Below are 20,951 nucleotides of genomic sequence, written 5' to 3'. Positions count from 1 at the left end.
CCAAATGTTATAATAATCCGTCAAGTAGATTTTGGGTGAAAGAGTAACAAACATACATACACACATACATACATCCTCACAAACTTATGGACAAATCACACAGACAGAGAGACCATATAACTCATCCTCTTTGTCTCTCGTCTAAACGTTTTGCTGGTAATTTATTTAGAAATTTGTTTTGGATGTATCAAAAAATTTACTGCATTATTTCATGAAAAAATAAGTTACGAATAAAAGGTACACATGAAGTATTCCCATCACTAAAAGTTACCTACTATCTGTTCACGTTACGCGACCACCCAATACACACTCATTCAATTCATTGACACAAAAATTCCCAGTAATCGCACACCAAGATTTTCTTTAACATTGCGATGTCGAAACAAAACAATGGTCGGTTTTACGGAAGACGTTGCCCAAGCACAGTGCGACCTTTATACTCCTCCACAAGTCATAAAGCGAAGGCGTGATCTGCTCAGCGTTTTCCTGAAATCTTGGAATCGTGATTTTTTGCCTATAACAACTAATTGTTCGCCGCGAACTTAGACCTCACGAACGCCATATATTTTTATAAAATTGTGAATATTTCAAAAACGACTTAACCGATTTTGTTGCCCCGCGAACTTAAAAATTCTATTGACAGATACTACATACCTTTTTAATTTCAAAAACAATAAATGCATACAAAAATATATTTTTGCCCCAAGTTAATTTGTAGTTTTTAAATATTTTTTTTTTAACAAAGTAAATTAAAATACTAAAATTCATGCCGAATATTAGGTCGGAAACTTTCCAAGAGGGACTTCTCGTCTAAGCATTTAATTAGAAATTAAACACTTTTATGCACTTTTTATTGTAGCATCGCTTCATGTTCCCGTGCTAAATTTACTTGTGCCTATACTCTATAGCAACAAAGCCTCGTAATTATATATATCTGTCCCTGTCCCGCTATCCGCTTGTCCCTTGATCACCTTTATTATATCGACGGTCAGATGGTAATCACTGCTTAGCCTTAATTCACATAAGTAGGTATTAGGCGCCCGTGCATTTAGGACGTGAAATTGTTACATGAAAGCTTTTATGTTGCTGTTTCATTGTTAGTTTGTCTCATGTATTTGCTTTAATTTTTTGCGTGTATTCCGTTCGAGTCTTTAAGGTTATCAGTTATGTTTCTAATATCTAGGAAAATTCATAGTTCATCATCATTCATACCTCCCTTTTTTACGCGTCATTTTTTTCGGTCCTGTGTCCAGGCACATCCATCGCTTTTCCCTTGACCCAAACGGCCTGGCCATCTGGCCAGCATCTGGTGGTTTACCAACCGTCTGCTACTCTGTCCCTGTCTCAGCCACCACTCCGTCACCGCTTTGGTCCATCGATGGTCTTCTCTTCTAACCAAGTGTCCTGCCCATTTCCATCCACTTTAACTGCGCTGTTTCTCTACGACCTTACTACGACGTCGAATATCGACGTTTGTTATACGATCATTCAATGTAATAATATGCCTAGCAAGACACGCTCCATAGATTTTTGTACAACTTTAACTAAGTATGTGCAGCATAGGAAAATTAATCTTTAATCAATAAATATAAATAAATAAATATATTGGAACAAATCACACAGATTGAGATAGCCCCAAAGTAAGTTCGAGAATTGTGTTATGGGATACTAACTCAACGATACTATATTTTATAACAAATACATATATAAATAAACATCCAAGACCCGGGCCAATCAGAAAAAGATCATTTTCCATCATGACCTGACCGGGGATCGAACCCGGGACCTCTCGGTTCAGTGGCAAGAACTTTACCACTGCGCCATCAAGGTCGTCAAAAAATCAATTAAAAGTATTAGACCAAAATGAAATTACAGAAGTTTATACAATGTCCGAATTGCGTTTTCAACTTTGTGTCAATCCTACTTACAATACAAGCTCAGTGCTCAATGTGCCGCCTGCTCATATAATTTGATTTTCAAGTTTGGAAACTATACATTTTATTTTATGTGACAATAAACTTAGTTCCTTTAATCAAAATCTGCCCAGTGGCTGAGATATTATTATGTATAGACACACATCTGAAACGAAGAACATACAAACTCTATTGTTGTGCCACGATTTTTTTCTAGGATGTAGACTTTTAGAAGGTGGGTCTTTCATCATAATCACACACAGTCATCGAGTCACATTAGGATGCTAAGCGCAAGCGCAATGCGTGACGTCATCATCATGAGCGTGGTTGCGGCACACTACAACCTAATGTCAGTACAGGGAGGTATTAAGACAATACAATACTCTTCATTGCGTTAAATTAAGGAATGTTTTTGTTGCAAGTGTTCATAAGCTGCAGTTACCACTTACGATGATCAAGTGGGCTGTGTGTCTGTTTGCTTATTTAAGTAGTATAAAAAAGTACAATACAAATAAAAGGCCAAACCGATCTCTTCCAGTCAACCAGGAAAGAAATCAACAGGTAAAATGACAGTTTATGAGGATTTTGTGTATGTTTGTTACTCTTTTACGCAAAATCTACTAGACGGATTGTTATGAAATTTGGTACACGGGTAGAATATAACCTAGAATAACACATAGGGTACTTTTTATCCCGAAATTCCCACGGGAGCTAAGCCCGGCGCGTTAACTACGCACCATATTAGTTTGCGATTTTTTCTATTAAGTCCCGCGTTTGACGAAGTAATCCAACTTTTTTACTCATTAAGTTTTAAAACCCCGCTTTGTCTAAAAAAATCTGGCAACGCATACGGACCCAAGTCCGTCCCTGGCGGCAGTACCGTCGGCATATTAACTCGAGCAGCAGCGACACACATGACTATCTACCCTCCACTTTCACTACTTTTATAATCTGGTTTAGACTTTCCGCTTTTCATATATTACATTCATTGTCATTTCTAAGTCTTGAACTCACTACAAATTAGTCCCCAGTAAGCGGAAGCGGCTACCATGGGCTGCCGCTACATGACTGTAAAAGTACAGTCAAATGCCTTTTGGCGATTTAGAAAAAATATCTATAATTATTTACCTATAGGTGCCGGATCTAAAAATTGTTTTTATTAATATTCATATACACCAAAAAGTGATAAATTCCACTCGAATTAAAACAACTTTTTTATTGCAACTTCAAATAGTAATGAAATTACAAAATATTATTCCCTATTCATGGTATTAGAATAAAAGATGACATTGGCAGAATCTGTCTAAACTCAAAGCCATCAATGTACCAACATTACGGACAGAACAACCAATGTTACCGCCAAGGTCTGCGCAAGCGCAATGCCACAATTTAGGCTAGGCCAAGCCGCACACTAGCGCCACGAACATATGTTTACCAGTTTCTTATGTCGGCTACACTGTCGTCGAACAGTTTGTCAAACTTTGCCGGATTCGGTATACATTGCTGGTTTTTCATTGCGGTAAAAAATAAAACCTCATATAAATTATGCAATGTTAAAGCATTCGCGGTCGTGGTATTACACTCAAGACAAAGTTTTAAAGAATAATGTGGCCAAGGGCTGCGCAACCGCAATGCCAAAATTAATGACCAAGAACGTAATAGTACATCACGGTATGGTTTTTAAACCATATAAGTACCTATTTATAATTGTACCTTTCACTTACTGATGATTATTAAGTACTTACTTAAGTTAAATATCAACAGTAGTACATTCACCCTGTGGATTTGCGAAACACATTGATCTACGTCGCAATTACCAAAAGAAATACAAAAATAATTTATTTCTGTTGTTGTCAAAAACAGAAACCATCTTATACAAACGAGAGACTAAATTACATACCTTGTCAGCCGTCACAATTTTGGTTTCTGTTTCAAAATCAAGGCAAGCAGAGGATTCCATTCAACATCTCAATATTCGACAGTAATTCTACTTTCTGACTAGACAAAGAAACTATTGTTAGGAAAACGCAATGGGTGACTTCTGAAACACGATATTTAGAGATCCGTAAGAAAATTATACTCTTTATAGTATTTTTATTTTCTGTTTATTTTGTGCCTTCGCTCATAAATTATTATTGTCAGTATCTCGAGTTGTATCGTAATTTTGTAGTTTTGTTATCCAGAAATAATATTTCCTTAAACAATAAGCTGTCAGTAATGTTTAGATCTTACAATAAAACTAGTGGCTTAGATATCTTCGGCCAAAGCGTCAGACAATTCCGAAATTCTATAATTAAGCTGATCCCCTAGAATTTGCTTTACAATTGTTTTATTTTCTCCTAATACTCTGTACAAGCTGCTGTTTTGTGACATCTTTCTTTGATCAACTTACTTCTTTTATTTGTTAATTTATGTGAATGTATCTTCTATACTAGTACTAATACGTTCTGTTAATGCCTCATTTTAGATGATCGTGCTGTGTACACTAAATTTGGGCACTTTACTTGTGCAGTAATTTATAGCGCTGAAGTATAAAAATGCAAAATTTTAATTTGTCTTTATGTGTATCTTAATAAAGAAATAAATAAACCCTATACCAAGTTAGACTGTCCCTATACAAATGTGAAAACCGCATTAAATCCGATCCAACAGTTTTGCGTGATGCACAAAACATACTCACAGACAGACAAAAATTTTATTAACAAGATGTTTTGGCTTTTTTTATTAGTCTCATAAAAAAAGAACCCTTATAGATTAGACTGTATGAGATAACTCATACAGTTTTATTGTATGTAGATAGATATTGCTTATTTTTAAATCAATCCAACCTGATCCTAACAGAGGACAAGATTGTCTAAGTATATTGGCTAGAATTTTCCACTCTTTCGTAATCTGGGCCACTTGCCAAAATCAAATTTGAGATACATATAAACTATTTTTTACTTAAAAATGCATTAAGCCAGTATCAATCGCGAAGCGGGGTTTTAATACGAAAATGTTATCACGAACGCTACGGAACCACTAGTTTACAAATCAAACTCGTGCTCTCGTTATAATCTGTTGCGTTCTATGGTTCAGATCTCCTCGTAAGTTGACAACCATGTGGGTCATAGACAATGGCTCTCTCCGACCTTATTTACATGATTTCTAATGTCAAAAGTGTTATGAAAAGTAAGTAATTACTTTCCGTAATTACAAACGCAATTAACGCATACAATTATTGTCTGGTTTTTCTCAGCTGTTGGCAACTTTTGGTCCAATGTGTAACTTGGAATATTAGGATAAGTGTTGTACAATGATAGGGTTAGGTTCTGAGATTGTAAATAAAGGAAATATGTATTGTAAATTAATAACAAAACATAACTAACATACCGATTTTCGTGACAATAATAATTTAATGCTTCAAATCAACTTCTAATACTACATGTTGCTGGAAGCTTCGCCCGCGGCAATGTGACCTCGGATCATATCAAAAAATATATCTAATATAATAAAGGCTTTTAAAATCTGTCTGCTTGTGAACGCTTTTAGCGCAGAATCGTTGAGCCGATTTTTATGAAATTTAAAATAGGTGGGTATTCTAAATTTCATAAAAAACGGCTCAACGCTTCTGCGGTAAAAGCGTTCACAGGCAGACAGATTTTAAAAGCCTTTATAATATTACTTAGTATGGATGTTTTTTTTTATTCAAACATTATTACTAATGTAAATTTAGTACCAAGGGCGGACTTCATGCTAAACCCTTTATCTAGCAGTCAAAATTACTTATTTCAATACATAACTCGTAAAAGCAAAATAGTTTTGTAATGGGTTTGGTAAGTTATTTATATATTAACTAGTTTAGTCTTCCAATAGGGTCACCGATAAATATATCATACTGAATTATGTATAATAGGTAGTTAAGACAGGAGAATATAATAATATAAATTTCTAGCTTTGTAAACAGATTCAATAGATGATTATTATCATTAATAACGATAATAATCGATTGTCAGAAAGGAAAGAAATATAAACTTTTAACTGGCAACACTGATCATCGTTGTAGTAGGATATGAAATAAGAATCTTTTAATTAAATCAAATTATTTTTCTCTTATTCTACATGGAAAAAAATGTTTTACGGGGTAACTAATTAATTAATATGGTCGTGTTACAGGACACTAACATACACATATTTATATATTCTCAAGGAAATTCTTTAGCTCTATTTACAAATCGAATTTGCAAAACTGACGTCCCAAATCTTTGTTTGATCAACTGCAACGGACTGTGTAGAAATTGACGTAAATTTATTATGTTACACGCAAATTAAACTAATATTTGACTAGTCTGGATCCGATTTACATAAAATTAACGATATTCATTAGAAAACAAAGGAAATCCACACGTATTCTTTTGTGCTATATTTTTGTATCGTTTCAACTGGTGTTTCAGAAAATATGGCTTATATCTGCCTTCTTTGAGACACACTTCACATTATACATATTCACAAAGACATGTGTGTCTTATATATTTTTTTAATGTAAAGTGATAACAACAACCTTTAAATTTTAATGTGAAGATAATACCACTAAGCGGCTAATTGTAAAATCCTAAGGATTATAAAAAATACATATATTTGATAAATTTAATATTATATTATTTTTTATTTATTGAATTATCAATGAATCAACAATTCTTATTCCGTTAATTTTACCTTTCAAGAAAATAAATAGGTATACCTATTTATTTTTACTCTGAATTCGACTTCTGATTCCGGATTCACGGCGGCAAAGCCCACATGAAACCGCATACATGAAGAGATAAAAGAGAGGATCAAAATTAAGATTTTTTAAATTCATCTTGACAAGAAGAAGAACGGAAAGCACTTAGAAGCAAGGTTCATCCCCATTACAAACGGATAAAGTTTATTTGATGAAATCGATTCGCCACAGTTTAATTGGATCCGCAAAAATACTAGTTCCGCATGCCATTTCCGTCTCCATTTCCCATTCATTGTCTGGTAGAAAGCATGTCTGTTTGTTTACACGTTTTTGTGGGTATAAATGTTATTGTTGACGCGCAATTGATTCTACGACATCTTGGAATATAACACATGTATATTATTCTTTTATCTATGACATGTATAGACACAAGTCAGGTGCGTATAAGAAATTTATTTTTAAATTTTATTTCAGACTCTCATCGTGCGATTTTTAAATTCTTTCAAATTTATCTTCACGATGTCCGCCTGCCTGTCCGTCCGTCCGTTCGCCCGTCCGTCCGCGGTCTAGCTCAAAAACTATTAGTACTAGAATTATGTAATTTGGTATGGGTATTTATACACATTAATCACACCGATAAAGTGGTTAAATAAAATCTTGAAAAAACTTCCTACAAAAACCTATCTATCTCCCCAATACAAAAAGTGGGAATATTTTTTTTATCCATTACTACACCCGACACACACCTGGGTTTCTCATAAGTTGGATTCAGCAAAGACTGGTTGGTTGTAATTTCTAACAATGTACAGTCAACAGCAAATCGAGTTCCCCTTCACGAACATCTATGACGCAGTAATAGCGGCGAGTTTGCAATGAATTTGGGTAGGTTAATGTGCTTTTGACTGTATTTAAATTTAAAAAAGGAATAAATTAAAAATTCGCCGGAATGAGCCGTGAAGCAATTGCTGAATTGGTCAAAATAGAAATTTCGCTTCGCATTCTTCACGGACTAGACAATATGGATATCTTGTCAATCTGGTTCAGTCGTTAGCTAAATGTTCACTTTCTTCCTATAAACACTTCCACACACAATTCGTGGTATTATAAAGAGAAAGTATTTTTTGTTTGTTACGAATTAATTCAAAATCTGTACATGTCATGTATATAATTTTGGGTAGGTTGACGTGCTGTTGAATGTAATAATGTATGTCAATCATTATATCGATTCACTTCCGAAGATGAGAGAGTCTGTGGTAAGATAGTTCATAGTAAGATTCTGACGGCGACTTATTCAAAAACGAATCGTCCTGTTGGTCATTAGTGCAAAGGAGAAACAACTGTCGGGAAAAGCTGGTACAATCACAACCGGGACCGATATAGAATGAAGATAGACTTTAGTTTTCTCCTGAAGTTCTTCTCAAGTAACATATATGTGTTGACTTTTTCATTTTTTACTAGCGACCCGCCCAGGCTACGCACGCGGGCAATATTAGGCATTTTATAATACATATAACTTTTTACTAACATTATACTTTTTCTTCTTGAATCACGTTATCAAAATGCGTCTGAGCATGCATAGGGACTTACAGACAGCGTGATGCGCATGCGACTAGTAGTTACTGTTACTAGTTTTATACTATGCTCAATACTCAATATTTTTATTGCATACAATAAAGTTGACATGGTATTATGAATTATATAAAAAAAAACACATATTTATGAACCTGGCGGGCACAGTAACATAAATAGATGAGAGGAGGTCGCACTCAAAATATAATGTTTATAAGTAAATTGTAAATTACGGACTCAATTCAATTTCAATTCAATTCAGATCAATCGGTTAAAAAATTACTATTTATATTATTACTATTGAAAATATCTATGGACTGATATGTTTTACTTTTGGAACTGCCCGAGTTTTATATTTATCCTGTCTTGACAACTTCCACTAATTTTCTCCCTCTCTGTCTGCAGGAGTTGGAGCAGGAGAAGCACCTACTTCGACGACGGCTCGACACAGCTCAGGGAGAATATGAAGCGAGACTCCTGGAACTACAGAATGATATTAAGGAGCTCACCTCCAAGATTGATTCCAGGGACACCACTGTGAAACAGGTAATGTGTTTACTGATTACTTTAATCATGTTTCATTACACACTTACACTTTTACATATGTTACTGTAAAAGTACAATACAGGTAAATCTTAGGTTTTTTCAGAAAATCTTAGGATTTACCGGTATGGGAATTACGGTTAAATGTAAGGATTTTTAAATAATTGACGATTTTTTCGGGCTTTTGCCATTGGAATTTAGTATATACTGTTTTGCTTTTGACGGCTGGTAAATGTTGGTTTTATGGAATAAAACAATGATTAATTCTTATTAATAATTTATTTTTTAGTCAAAACCTTACATATTTTTATGTAGGTATCATAATTATTAGTAATTAATTAACTAAGTAATTAGTCAAATCCTTACCTATTTTAAATTATTTTCATTTGGTAAGTATTTGTTATTTATAAATGTTTTTAACTTTTAAGGGTAATATATTTTAAATGTAAGTAATAACCTTTAAAATACTTCTTAAGTAGTAAAAAATAACAAAAATAAAATTATTTTCTCAACATTTACCGCGCCTTTTATGTAAATCTTAAGATTTACCAAGTGAATGGTGGTAAAAGTTCGAATCGCAAAATTATTCGGACTTTTACCATTAAAAGTTGGTAAATCTTAGGTTTTACTGGTAGTTCGTGCTTTTACAACAACACATACATTCTTTCACTGTAGTTATAAAACCCACATTTGTTAATTCACGTCTTTGATGAGTAAAATTTGTTGCGCCGCTTCTTCTTCATCTTCCTTTGACGTGTTAAGTGATGTTTTATTAAATAAATTTGAATTGAATTGTCCCTATGGATCTTTATCTTGCCAATTAAATTTCCGCTTGTTCTAACCGAACTATCTCCCCAATACAAAAAGTGGGAATATTTTTTTCTATAGAATTGGAATTTTCCACGTCGCGTCGCTTCAGTTTCTATGGCAATTGATTATCACGATAAGCATGATCTGATATTGCACCCAAGATCGGACCACACTAGGGTACTCCTCAACGGTTTACTGCACAAACAAATTATAATACAATAAGCGAATTAGTGAATGTTACACATGAAAAATAAAATTTAAAATACATTGTAAATATGTAGAAAACGATTTATTCATGAAAATGTGTAACTGTCAATTTGCCAACCACAGTAATTAATCGTGTACAAATTTTTAAATAATTTCTCATCTCCAATCATGCAAATTGATTCTATTATGAAGAATGAAACGATTGTGTTCAGTCACGAATAATAGTCACAATATCTATTAGAATCCCAAATATTCGTATAGATATTAACCTTGACATTCGGTTTGCTAATAATTGACTATAAAAATTATTAACATAATGTTTTATGTAAAAGAGCTACAAGAATTTTTTTTTATTTTTTTTTTTATATTAGGACAAATCACACAGATTGAGCCCCAAAGTAAGTTCGAGACTTGTGTTATGGGATGCTAACTCAACGATACTATATTTTATAACAAATACATATATAGATAAACATCCAAGACCCATAAAACAAGAAATGGAAATACAAAGAAAGATGAACTGATTTCGACGACCTCTGTCATCATTGCGGACTGCTACGCTGGTCCTGGATTCAATCCCGGTCAGGTCAAGGTGGATAATAATCTTTTTCCAGTTTTGAGAGAAATATTCCCAAAGACGGTTGCCATCGGGCAGACGGCCGTTGTAAAATCACAGCCTTCTCACACTTCTCTCAGCCTTCAATCACAGCTTCAAAATTTTCAGGGTTTTTTTTTTATGCTGACTTGAGACCAGGCTTGCAGGGAAGAGAGAGATCAGAGCCAAAGCATTTCATCAAAAATTTTACCTATAATGATAGCATGATCTAAATAGAATAGGTTTAAAATCTCATGCCTATTCTATTATTTTATAACACGAAAATAGTTTTCACCAAAAAGTTTAAAGTGTCACCTACTATCCTAATCACTAGGATAATAGGTGACACAGAGACAAAACAATCATAGGCCAAGACAAATTGTCTATTACCTGTGCCAGACAACAATTCCCAAAATAAAACAATAGCACATTGGCCTTAAGCCGGTTACCGCTAAATATCGTATGCAATTAACATTGAAAACCGTATTTTAGATACGTTTGAAGGCTATTAAGTTCACACAGAGTTGATATGGGCACTGAGTAATCACGTCTTCATATAAAGCTTCCCTGATTGCTAGTAGTTTGTAGCCTTGGTAAATATTATTTAATTTAAAGTATGACGTGAAAAAGTGCCTGTGAAGGGGTAATTTTTATAATGATTATCGAATCATTTTCAATATGACTTTGAATGACGGCAAATTTTGAAATCACTAGGTATAAAACAAAGCTTCCCGCTGTCTGACTATCCGTTGCGTAATTTAAAAGATCTAAGCATACAGCTTATATTGATATTGATGCGGGTCCTTAAAATACTGGAGGTTTAGATGTATCATTTAATATAGTCCACCCCTAGTAACTTTACATATGAATAGCTGTTGATTGTATGTATATAAAATAATAGTAGGTAATTCCTGGGAAAACCTTATTCCTAAAGCATGACTATCGATTTTGTATGAAATAAGTAAGTAGGTACGTAAAGTTATGAAGGAAACGAAAAAATCCTCAAGAGAAATAAATACAATAAGTTAAATTACTTTAAAATCCTTCACCTTCTTAATGAAGCTCAAAATCTCTAATATATTTTATTAACCAAACTAGGATTTGGTTAATGAAATATATATTAGAGATTTGAACCCAAAAAAATCTGGTTTTCAAAAAGTTTACTTTCTAAAATATATCTTCTCTCTTTTTGTACAAGTTTCGTTATTCTAACATATGAATAATATAATTTAACATTGGGAGTTGGTAAATTATATAATTTTCTAATCTCTGCAATTTTACCTGGTCTGTTACAATTCCCTTATAATTGTAACAGAACAATAGTTACGTATTTCGTAACTATTCTACCTTGAAGGGCCACCATTGTGGTTTATATACTTGCATATGTCTGCGATATACTGATTTATATGTCCATATCTATATTAAGTATGGCAATAAGGTTATCTTGTGTATTACAAGATTTTTAAATTTGGTGACCTTCGAGGTCACGAGTTTCCTTTGTTTCGATTAAGTCCAATCACATTCAAACTAATACATTCAAAGTATTCATCTAGTTACCCTGTATATCTACTTTTATTATTAATGCTAAAGTCTGTCTTTTTCATTATCCCAGCTAAACTTGTTTTGTTGAAACTTGGCACCTTGGCACGGCAGTGACCCCACCAAGTCGAGCAAATAAAGCGGCACGGCCGTACCATCCTTTTCTCGAAACAATTCAGGCCCATTTCGATATAGCTATAATGAGCTTTGTATGGCTTCCGTGAATGGAGTTGTGGGCTACTTTTCTATAAAATTATGCCGCGCCATTACAACATATCCCCGGTAAGTCTGCCTAAAATCCGAGATGTCTCCGTGCTGTAAGACAACGCAACGATGTCGCAAGCCGCTGGCCCTCGCGTCGCGCTAGTCACAGTCTCGTCACGACAAACTTGTCGTGATTTTGGCAAAGAACGTTAAGTGATTTATCGATATCTCATGGTTTATCTGGTTTTTTTTCCTTCTATTTTAATTTAGAGGTTTTTTATCTGAGAAACAGACATGTCAAGCTCATCGTACTCTATCCTATACATATATATAAACAATTTGAACTATATGCCGAAATATATAGCGCGAGAAGTCAATCCTTCAAAAAATATTTACAAATGATTGGCCCACCTCAGATGTAGGCTCTGATAATATGTTACAAAACCATCCAACATCATTTATATTTATGTTTTGACTTTGTATGAATGACTCTCTCTCTTCTCTCGTATTTGGTACATTCAGTAATCATGTGTTGGACATCATCTATTTTTGATTGGATAATGACCTGAACGTAATCTGTGAACCACGATAACAAAGTTTCTACTACCATTGAAGTTATTAAACCATGGCAAACGTGGAGTTGACATTGAATAGTTTTGTACCAAATTCCCTTTTCTTTACATCTCTTATCAAAATACTCTCTAAATTTAGCTTGGCAAAGAATTTTAAATTTTGTCAATACTTCGGTATAATATGGCAGAATGTTTAGTTCGATACCATCCATTATAGCTGATTTCGCTAATCTGTCAGCCTCCTCGTTACCACTTAAACCAATGTGTGACGGAATCCACTGCAATCTCACTTCAACACTATTATTATTAAATTCATGTAATTGGCTAAGTATGACATTTAAGCTCTATGAATCGGTACACCTGTGCTGTATCCAGAGGCGCATCTAGGGCATTGTAGGGCACTTTTGCTATCTGATAGAATAACAAAATTCCGAACATCATAATAACTGTCAATATATTTTAAAGCTTCTGATGATCGCAATGAGTTCCGCCGTCATAATGTACAAGTTTACATTAGTTTTGAATATGGCTGAAATGTTTGCTTGGGGAACGCAAAATGCATGGTTTATCTTGTAAAAGACTGTGACTAAGAAAGTAAAACGCGTACAGAATCGGCGTTTCAGCTGTACTACTGGCCGATCCATTTATTGAAGCTATATTATTTTCAATGAAGAGATTAATTTCATTTCGTGGCTGTTAATAGGTATTGCTATAGTCTTATTTTCGTGAGTTTCTACAATACACCATCATCCAACTTGTCTTTAGTTGATGTGGGATCCGCACAGAATGACAATTCAACGCCGTTCGCCAACTAAAACTGTTCTACGCGATATGAAAAATGTATTATTTGAAACGTTTCTATTTTTTCCATGGGTTTTTCATTGTTATTACAAATTCTAAAAAAATGAAACGTCAGGATAGGACTTAGAAATAGATGAGCGAATGCTCTACTAAGCTTTGAGAGAAAATGGTTAGATTTGTTATTGGGAACATGGAGGTAACTTTTGCCCAGCAATGCTTGTTGCTGACCAGCATTATTGAAGCTCTTTTTTAGTAAGTTTAAAGTATTTTTAATTATTTTAAATCGGAAATAAATGATTTGAATTGAGAAACGTAAAATCCAATTATTTATTTTAGTCAGGATGTACTTCTATGATCTGATTATTTTTAACATGGCTATGAACTGCAGTGCTTATGATGTTGACCTCAGGGTTCGTCGGAGACTTGTTTAGAAAGTCATGATAAAGGGCTGAGCGGTTACATAATGATTATAAGCAAATATTTGCGTCTCATAATGGATTTGATTATGGAAAGGCAAGAGTTAATCGTTGGTATAATATCTTGTAATTTAAGCAAACGATTATTATAAGAAATCGTAACATTCATTATTGACTTAGAGAAATCTATATTAACTATAATTAATATACTCTACTCTATTCTGTATATAGGATCTATTTTTATCTGTGAATCCTGTGATAAATCAGTCTGTCATAAATCAAATACTTATGATTGGGTGTGCTTCACTTGGAAAAACCTATCGCCGGTTGACTGTAAGAGATCCCTGCATAGGATAAGCCTGCCGTTGTGTATATAAAATAAAAAAAAAATAAAAAAATAAAAAATAAAAATAGCCTTTATTCTATCACAAATGTGTATACAAGAAATATATTTTAAATCATAATTGTACAGCTATTCGATAATTTTATTAGTGCATATTTAGTTCTATTTATGTATATAAGTATAGTTAATTTGAATTCTATAAGATAAACATTATTTATTTCATGCATTAAATTATATTAATCTGTGACAGTCGCCTCTTTGGCGTAGGCCTCCCCCAGCTTCCTCCAGTTTGCTCTGTCCCTGGCTTGCCTCCTCCACCCTGCTCCACATCTCTTCTTGAATATATCTTCCCATCTTTTCCTTGGTCTACCTCTTCTTTTTTGTGTATATATCTTGTATTAATTTTAATTAAGTTATTACGCACATATGTACTTACAACTAAAATATAGTCATGAACACTTAAAGCTTTTGCTTCATTATAATATACGTCTCAATCAGGTCATTCATATACGTACAATTCCAACATTAGCATTGTGTTTCTTCAAGTATATTTATATTCTAGATATCTATGACACCAAGGAAACAAAATGCAGAGTATATAATATATATGCGGAGTAACGAGCTGAAATTTCAGCTCGTTACTCCGACCATAATACTCTACAGCGATGGTCGTAGCCATAGATAAAATTAATATATATTTATTTTATCTATAGTCGTAGCATAGAAAAGTTTAATGGTATCGTTTCTAACATGATTGCAATGTACGTCACATGTTTTGACGACCTCGGTGGCGCAGTGGTAAAGTGCTTGCCTCTGAACCGAGAGGTTCCGGGTTCGGTCCTCGGTCGGGTCATGATGGAAAATGATCTTTTTCTGATTGGCCCGGGTCTTGGATGTTTATCTATATATGTATTTGTTATAAAATATAGTATCGTTGAGTTAGTATCCCATAACACAAGTCACGAACTTACTTTGGGGCTAGCTCAATCTGTGTGATTTGTCCTAATATATTTATTTATTTATGTTCAAGATGCTTAACCACTGAGCTGTCAGCTGTCTGCTAGACTTATTTGTAATGGTTTCAATGACGTTTTTGATCATTTGATTAGTTACATATGGTCTTAACTGGAAAATTATTCCGAATAAAGTCTTTCTTTCTATCCTTCTCTTAATCCTTCTCTTAATCCTTGTATTTTTTCTTCGTGGACGTATTACGTAGAATGAAACACGCACAACAACTTTCTTGGCACTATTAATGGAGTGGTTTTCCATTGCCTTCTCCATTTCACACACAAGTTAATAAGAATCAACCACAGTGCCGGTTTCCTCACATTGTTTTCCTTCACCGATTTTTTTTTCCTTTTAGAACCTGGTAGAAAATCGTCTTTCTCCTGTTTCGTAGAAGTTCATATCAATTATGCATCATCATCATTGGCCTTTCCTTTCCCAGTATCAGGGATGGTTGTCGCAAAATGTGTTGTCCACAATTTTCTATCAGCTGCCATGCTCACATCCACTTCCTTAATATCGTCCTTACGCCGGTCTTAAACATTTTATATTTATGACAATGGAAATTCCTTCCGACAAAAGGAGCATGTTTTGCCATTAAGTTCGCCTTTTGTTTATAATCATATTTTAACAATAATTATCAAAACGACAGTCTCCCATTGTACATGTATTCTTGTATTAATTTTAATCTACGTAAGTACTTAACTTCGTACAATAAAGTTATAACAAACAAATGAATAAACACACATTTTTCATACAGTTGCTAAATATAGAATTTTGTTGATTCTTGTCGTACCTCAAGGTAACACCACTAATGGATTTGCATTAACAAATGGTTTTCACAGAAGTGGGCCTATTACTCGGAATGACATAGGAAAGTCAAGGACGTGACTGGCCCGTTTTGTGACGTCACCCAGCACGATCCACCCCTGGGGTGAAGCGGTCAGGGTCAAGTTTTGTGCAAACATTTATGTTATTACTTTAGTTTGTCTGGTCTGTTTGTAGTCTACTTGTTATCTTAACAAAACAACCCTCTTTATAGGTAGATTGATAGGAATAGTAGATAGCTAAATGTATCAAACAGGTTCTTTTCAAAGGTACTTTAGACTAACAACTTCTTTTCAAACTTTAGTTCCGTCGAAGGCTCCGCTTTTTTCGTCTTTATTTCTCATCTCATCATGTTCTTGATTTTATTCTTGTTTGTGGTGACCCGAAGCCCCGGGTTCTTCTTAACAAATATAATATATAATAAACGAAAATTTGTCTGCCGCCTGTCAGACGTCTGGCTGAGCTGCCAAAGCTTCTTATCCCTTATTCGCTTCGTACGATATCCCGGGAGGATATGGAATGATGCCATTCAAGGTCAGGAATCATACACATGCGTTAATAAGCAATTAGTATGCAAATAATTTCGTTGTTCGACATTCACGAATAGAATCCTCAACGAGAGCATTAATCAAGTTATATGTAAGGTCCTTGAATCTGGTAAAAAAGACAAAGTAGCCAAGTCGCTAATTCAAACAACATAAGGTACAAAATTTGAGACCTTGTGCCTTCCTGCCATCCTCAGGATGTCATGAGGATGCTATCAAATATGGATCTTCCGTTGATGACATTTCCTTAGCTGGTGTGACTAACAAGCGAAAATAACAAGATATAGATAGACTGGTAGATGTTTATAATTTACCTGTTTAGATACAAGTATATAAAATCCGGTTGGACTTTATTTAAATGGACACTTCATTAGCTGGGAAGAGTCAACAGTAAATCTTTGTTAGTGATAAACAAACCACAATTTTTATAACCAGCTCATATTTTACCAAGATCAAATGTCGCAAGCGCAAGCCGTCACGCCTCTAGCGTCCTTCCAAATTCTTAGTAAAAACTCTTTCGCAAATAATCCTCTTCCAATTTGAACTCTAAAACAATAGAATAAAGTCTTCAAAGAACAAAATTCAGCCGTTACACCTATTAACACGATTAACAACGCTTGATGTTTGAATCAAGATTTTGCTGCATCTACTTTTGATAGATTTGAAAATATGTTTTGATTGGATGGTGCGATCACCTGTTTTATGGTATTATAATGTATAGCATTGTTCGAAGAAACTGATAAATATAAAATATACCATTTCATGGTAACGTAAGCTAATGGAAAATATCAGCTAGCATAACGCCACAAAAAAAAACCCATAGATTCTATCTTTTATTTCTATCTAATAATGTGATTTACGTAACGTAAAAAAATTTTTTAACAAAAATGATAATAATTTAATTTTTTGTATGTTAGCATATTATATCGAAGCCTACTTTCAGTTGGTCGCTACGTCGCATTTCACTGCTTAAACAGAGAAAACAGGGCGATAGTCACAATTACCGTAGTACAGCGCAAAGAGCTCCCAGGTGGAAACGAACCACGGCTTTGGGCGTTACTCGCAAAAATGGCCAGAGCGGTATATAGCTCAAGGTGCCTGAAGGGCCTATTGAGAGAACCGTCCTGGTCCTGACGCCGGGCGGTACCGAGTGAACGCTGAAGATGTCCTGTTACCTCGCACTCGATTCGGGCGAGTGCGGTTTCTGCTATTCGAAATATCTTAGGCCCTGCAATTACCTCTTGAGTTTCCGGAAGATATTAGCATAGTTCCGTTCAACAAGCCTGATTGTGTGTCAGTCCGTGACTGGTATGCAATGGTCAATCATTCGATTAGGTTATTAGATTTAGGAAAAGAAAAGATGAAATTAATACAACAAAGCGTGGTATGTTTTGTCGATTATAAATGACACACGACATGCCATAACCAATGTGGCACAAGAAAACAAGACAAACTCACAAAGAACCGAAAAAGCTGAAACTATTTACTACCTACACATAATAATTTTCTTTGGTTTTTTTTTTAATTTCTTCGTTAAAAAAACTCTGAAACAAGACTGTGTCTACCTATGGAAAACCATAGGTATTAACGTACTGCGTATTAACTTATTGTTCTCATTTGTCCAAACAGAGAGACGAGGAGAAAGCCAGCCTGATCCAAGAGCTGACGGCTCAGAACTCACGGCTGACCGCTCAGCTGAAGGAGTCCTCGGCCACGGAAGCCCAGTTGATGGCTCAGCTCGAGGGTCTGAGGGACCAGTGCTCCATGAGGAAGACTAGCTTACAGGTATGTACAGTACATGGAGGCAAATCTACTAACTGACTAGCTTACAGGTTTCAACCGGAATACTTCAAAATTGACGTGAATAGATTAATTCAGGATAACGCGCTTGTTGCAGGCATCCTTAGACTCGCTGACCACTATCGTCACGTGGCTCGTTATTCTGTTTGCCTGCTTAGTAATGAAAAAAAAAACTCGATTATGATATTTTTGACGCCTATTCATCTTCTAAAATCTCAATTGCAATTACTAATCTAGAATTTAAAACTTTTATTAGGTGTTTTATACTTTACGTTAATGAATATCCTTTGTCGCTTATAGTCCACCCATCTAGATCAGCTAAGTGGATCACGGATATGTAGATTTACTTACGCATCCTGAATCTCCAAGCTCATTTAAGATAGCTATGTATGTAGGATTGTTGGTTGTTGCATATTTACAAAAAAGCAAGATTTTTATTATTAAAATAAAATTCCCTATTATTATTTCCCAGGATCATGTGCACAGCCTGGAGTCTCTAAAAGCTGAACTGGCTCTAGTTAGCGACAAGAAGGCAGACCTGGAGCGGCGGTTGACGTCCTCCCTCCACGACAAGGACAACCTGATGCAGCAGCTCGATGAAGCCAATGACAGGATCTCTGCGCTTGAGAGGCAACTCAAAGAACAGGTAATGCTTGTGTAATAATAATTTCAGAATTTTCAACCGACAAGAAGATAGCTCAGTCTCGCTACATTACATTAAAGAAGTGGCAGCTTTTTATCGACAAGGCGCGCACATCCCTGTAGCGATCACAATGGACCTGGCTGGATGTTAATGATAATAAATCGACATGATACTTTATCTTAATTAAAAATTAATAAATAAATACTGAAAGTGACAGTATCAATTTGTCAGAGATTGTAATACCTAGTATAATGTCGAACACAAAATAATAAAACCACACTGTACAATGCAGATGCTAGTAAATATTAAATAGGTACAATTATTACTAACGAGTTTCTCGTATTCAATGCCTCATTCAATTAGACTGACAATGAAATCTAGGTCAAGCTGATCAGATGTGCCGATATCGTTTTGAGGCATCTGATCTTTATCTGTGTTCTATTTATCGGGTCATGTAATATAGCTAAATATATATCGGTAATAAACAGTGACTGATTTATTTTGAGTAGCGTAAAATCTGTTGGAAGAAACCGCATATTTTTTCTCAATTTTGAGAAAAATGTAAATCTTGCGATCAGCCTTTAATAAGTTATAAATTAATAAATATGGGAAGGCCTTTTCCCAGCCTACGCGTGAATACAAGGCCTACGCGTGTGCCTAGTATTTTTCAAAAATAATCTAAGTCTATTCTAGTCGGTAACCACAAGCTGTATTGAAAAATAGTTTTTTTACGTAACAGTCACTTGTTGAAATATGTACATGTTTTATATAATTCTGAATTGATACAGAGCCCATCCATTTTAACGTCCTTCAAGTCTAGTATTGGCATTAACAATATTCAATGTAATCATGTGAGTAATTAATTATCGGCACGGTTTTAGAACCTTTAGGTACACGTTAAAAGTTAATTATTTCAGGCTAAATAAATCAGTCAGAATATTTAATAGATTCTTTTTTTTTCTGTTTATTTTATTTCTACTCCTGCCAGAATAGTGGCCTTGAAATTGATTAACTAGTGAGATATAATCTAATGAGTACATATATGTGTGCCAATTTCTTACTTTATCTTCCATTCGGGATCTGTGAAGTAATAATTTATTAAGTTCTTCACATTTTAGTCTATTTTTAAGATGTTATGATTTAACATTCAAAAGACGGGTAGCCAATACTACCGGCAGCGGAGAATAACGAGAATTGGGAGAAGCTTAAGTATATTAATTGCAATACTAGAAGCTGACTGTGGCGATGATTTATCTTAACAGGAACAAACATTCAATTTTCTAACTATCGTCTTCATCACCGCAGGAACACCTGTATCAAAACACACTAAAGGAGCTGGAACGCCTGCAGCGCTCCCACGACACTCTAGCCGAGCGCATCGGCGCTCCTGACCCGGCCGACACGGCTGTTGCTGCCAGATCTCTCCATGCGGAGATGGAATCTGAACCAGATGACCAGGACGACGGTTGGCTCAGAAGCGAAGCTGTACAGGTCTACAAGCAGCTGAGAGCGTTGGCATTGCAATTGAACACCGGCCATGATGACGATTCAGGTATGCTTTTTAGGCAGAATATTAAACCGCTTTAGATTTCGTTGCTATACCGGCTATTGCAACTATATAGTTCGAAAATAGATATATAGATAGATCTGTCTGTAATTCGTTTAATCATGTGGTTCCAAATTTATTCTAAAACGTATCGTTTACACTCTCGTTTCTCTAACAAAAACATTACTGATGATCCAGAAAAATCTTGGTCAATAAAAATTGATCGAGATTTCCCTTTGTAAAAAACTTACAAGAACGATTATACAAATATTGTAGAATATAATTTTTCAGTGACATCCACCTAGTTCCTATTGTAAAGAGCTGATAAGTTAGTGTTTAAGGTCGTGACGACTGTAAATCATCAGTT

At 34.7% G+C, this 20,951-nt stretch overlaps 1 protein-coding gene across 1 annotated transcript in view; it reads left to right on the top strand.

Moving 5' to 3' along the window:
• Positions 1-20,951, top strand: part of LOC128678961 (uncharacterized protein) — a 94,472-nt gene that overhangs the window by 55,965 nt on the left and 17,556 nt on the right. The window contains exons 2-5 of the mRNA XM_053760854.1: positions 8,590-8,730; positions 18,225-18,380; positions 18,868-19,041; positions 20,344-20,590. Of these exons, the coding sequence (XP_053616829.1) occupies positions 8,590-8,730; positions 18,225-18,380; positions 18,868-19,041; positions 20,344-20,590 (718 nt within the window). The remainder of the gene's footprint in view (positions 1-8,589; positions 8,731-18,224; positions 18,381-18,867; positions 19,042-20,343; positions 20,591-20,951) is intronic.

Source organism: Plodia interpunctella, chromosome 21 (assembly GCF_027563975.2).
Source record: "Plodia interpunctella isolate USDA-ARS_2022_Savannah chromosome 21, ilPloInte3.2, whole genome shotgun sequence".
Classification (NCBI taxonomy): Eukaryota; Metazoa; Arthropoda; class Insecta; order Lepidoptera; family Pyralidae; genus Plodia; species Plodia interpunctella.
Note: the sequence above shows the minus strand (reverse complement) of the source record. Positions and strands in the feature narration are given on the sequence as shown.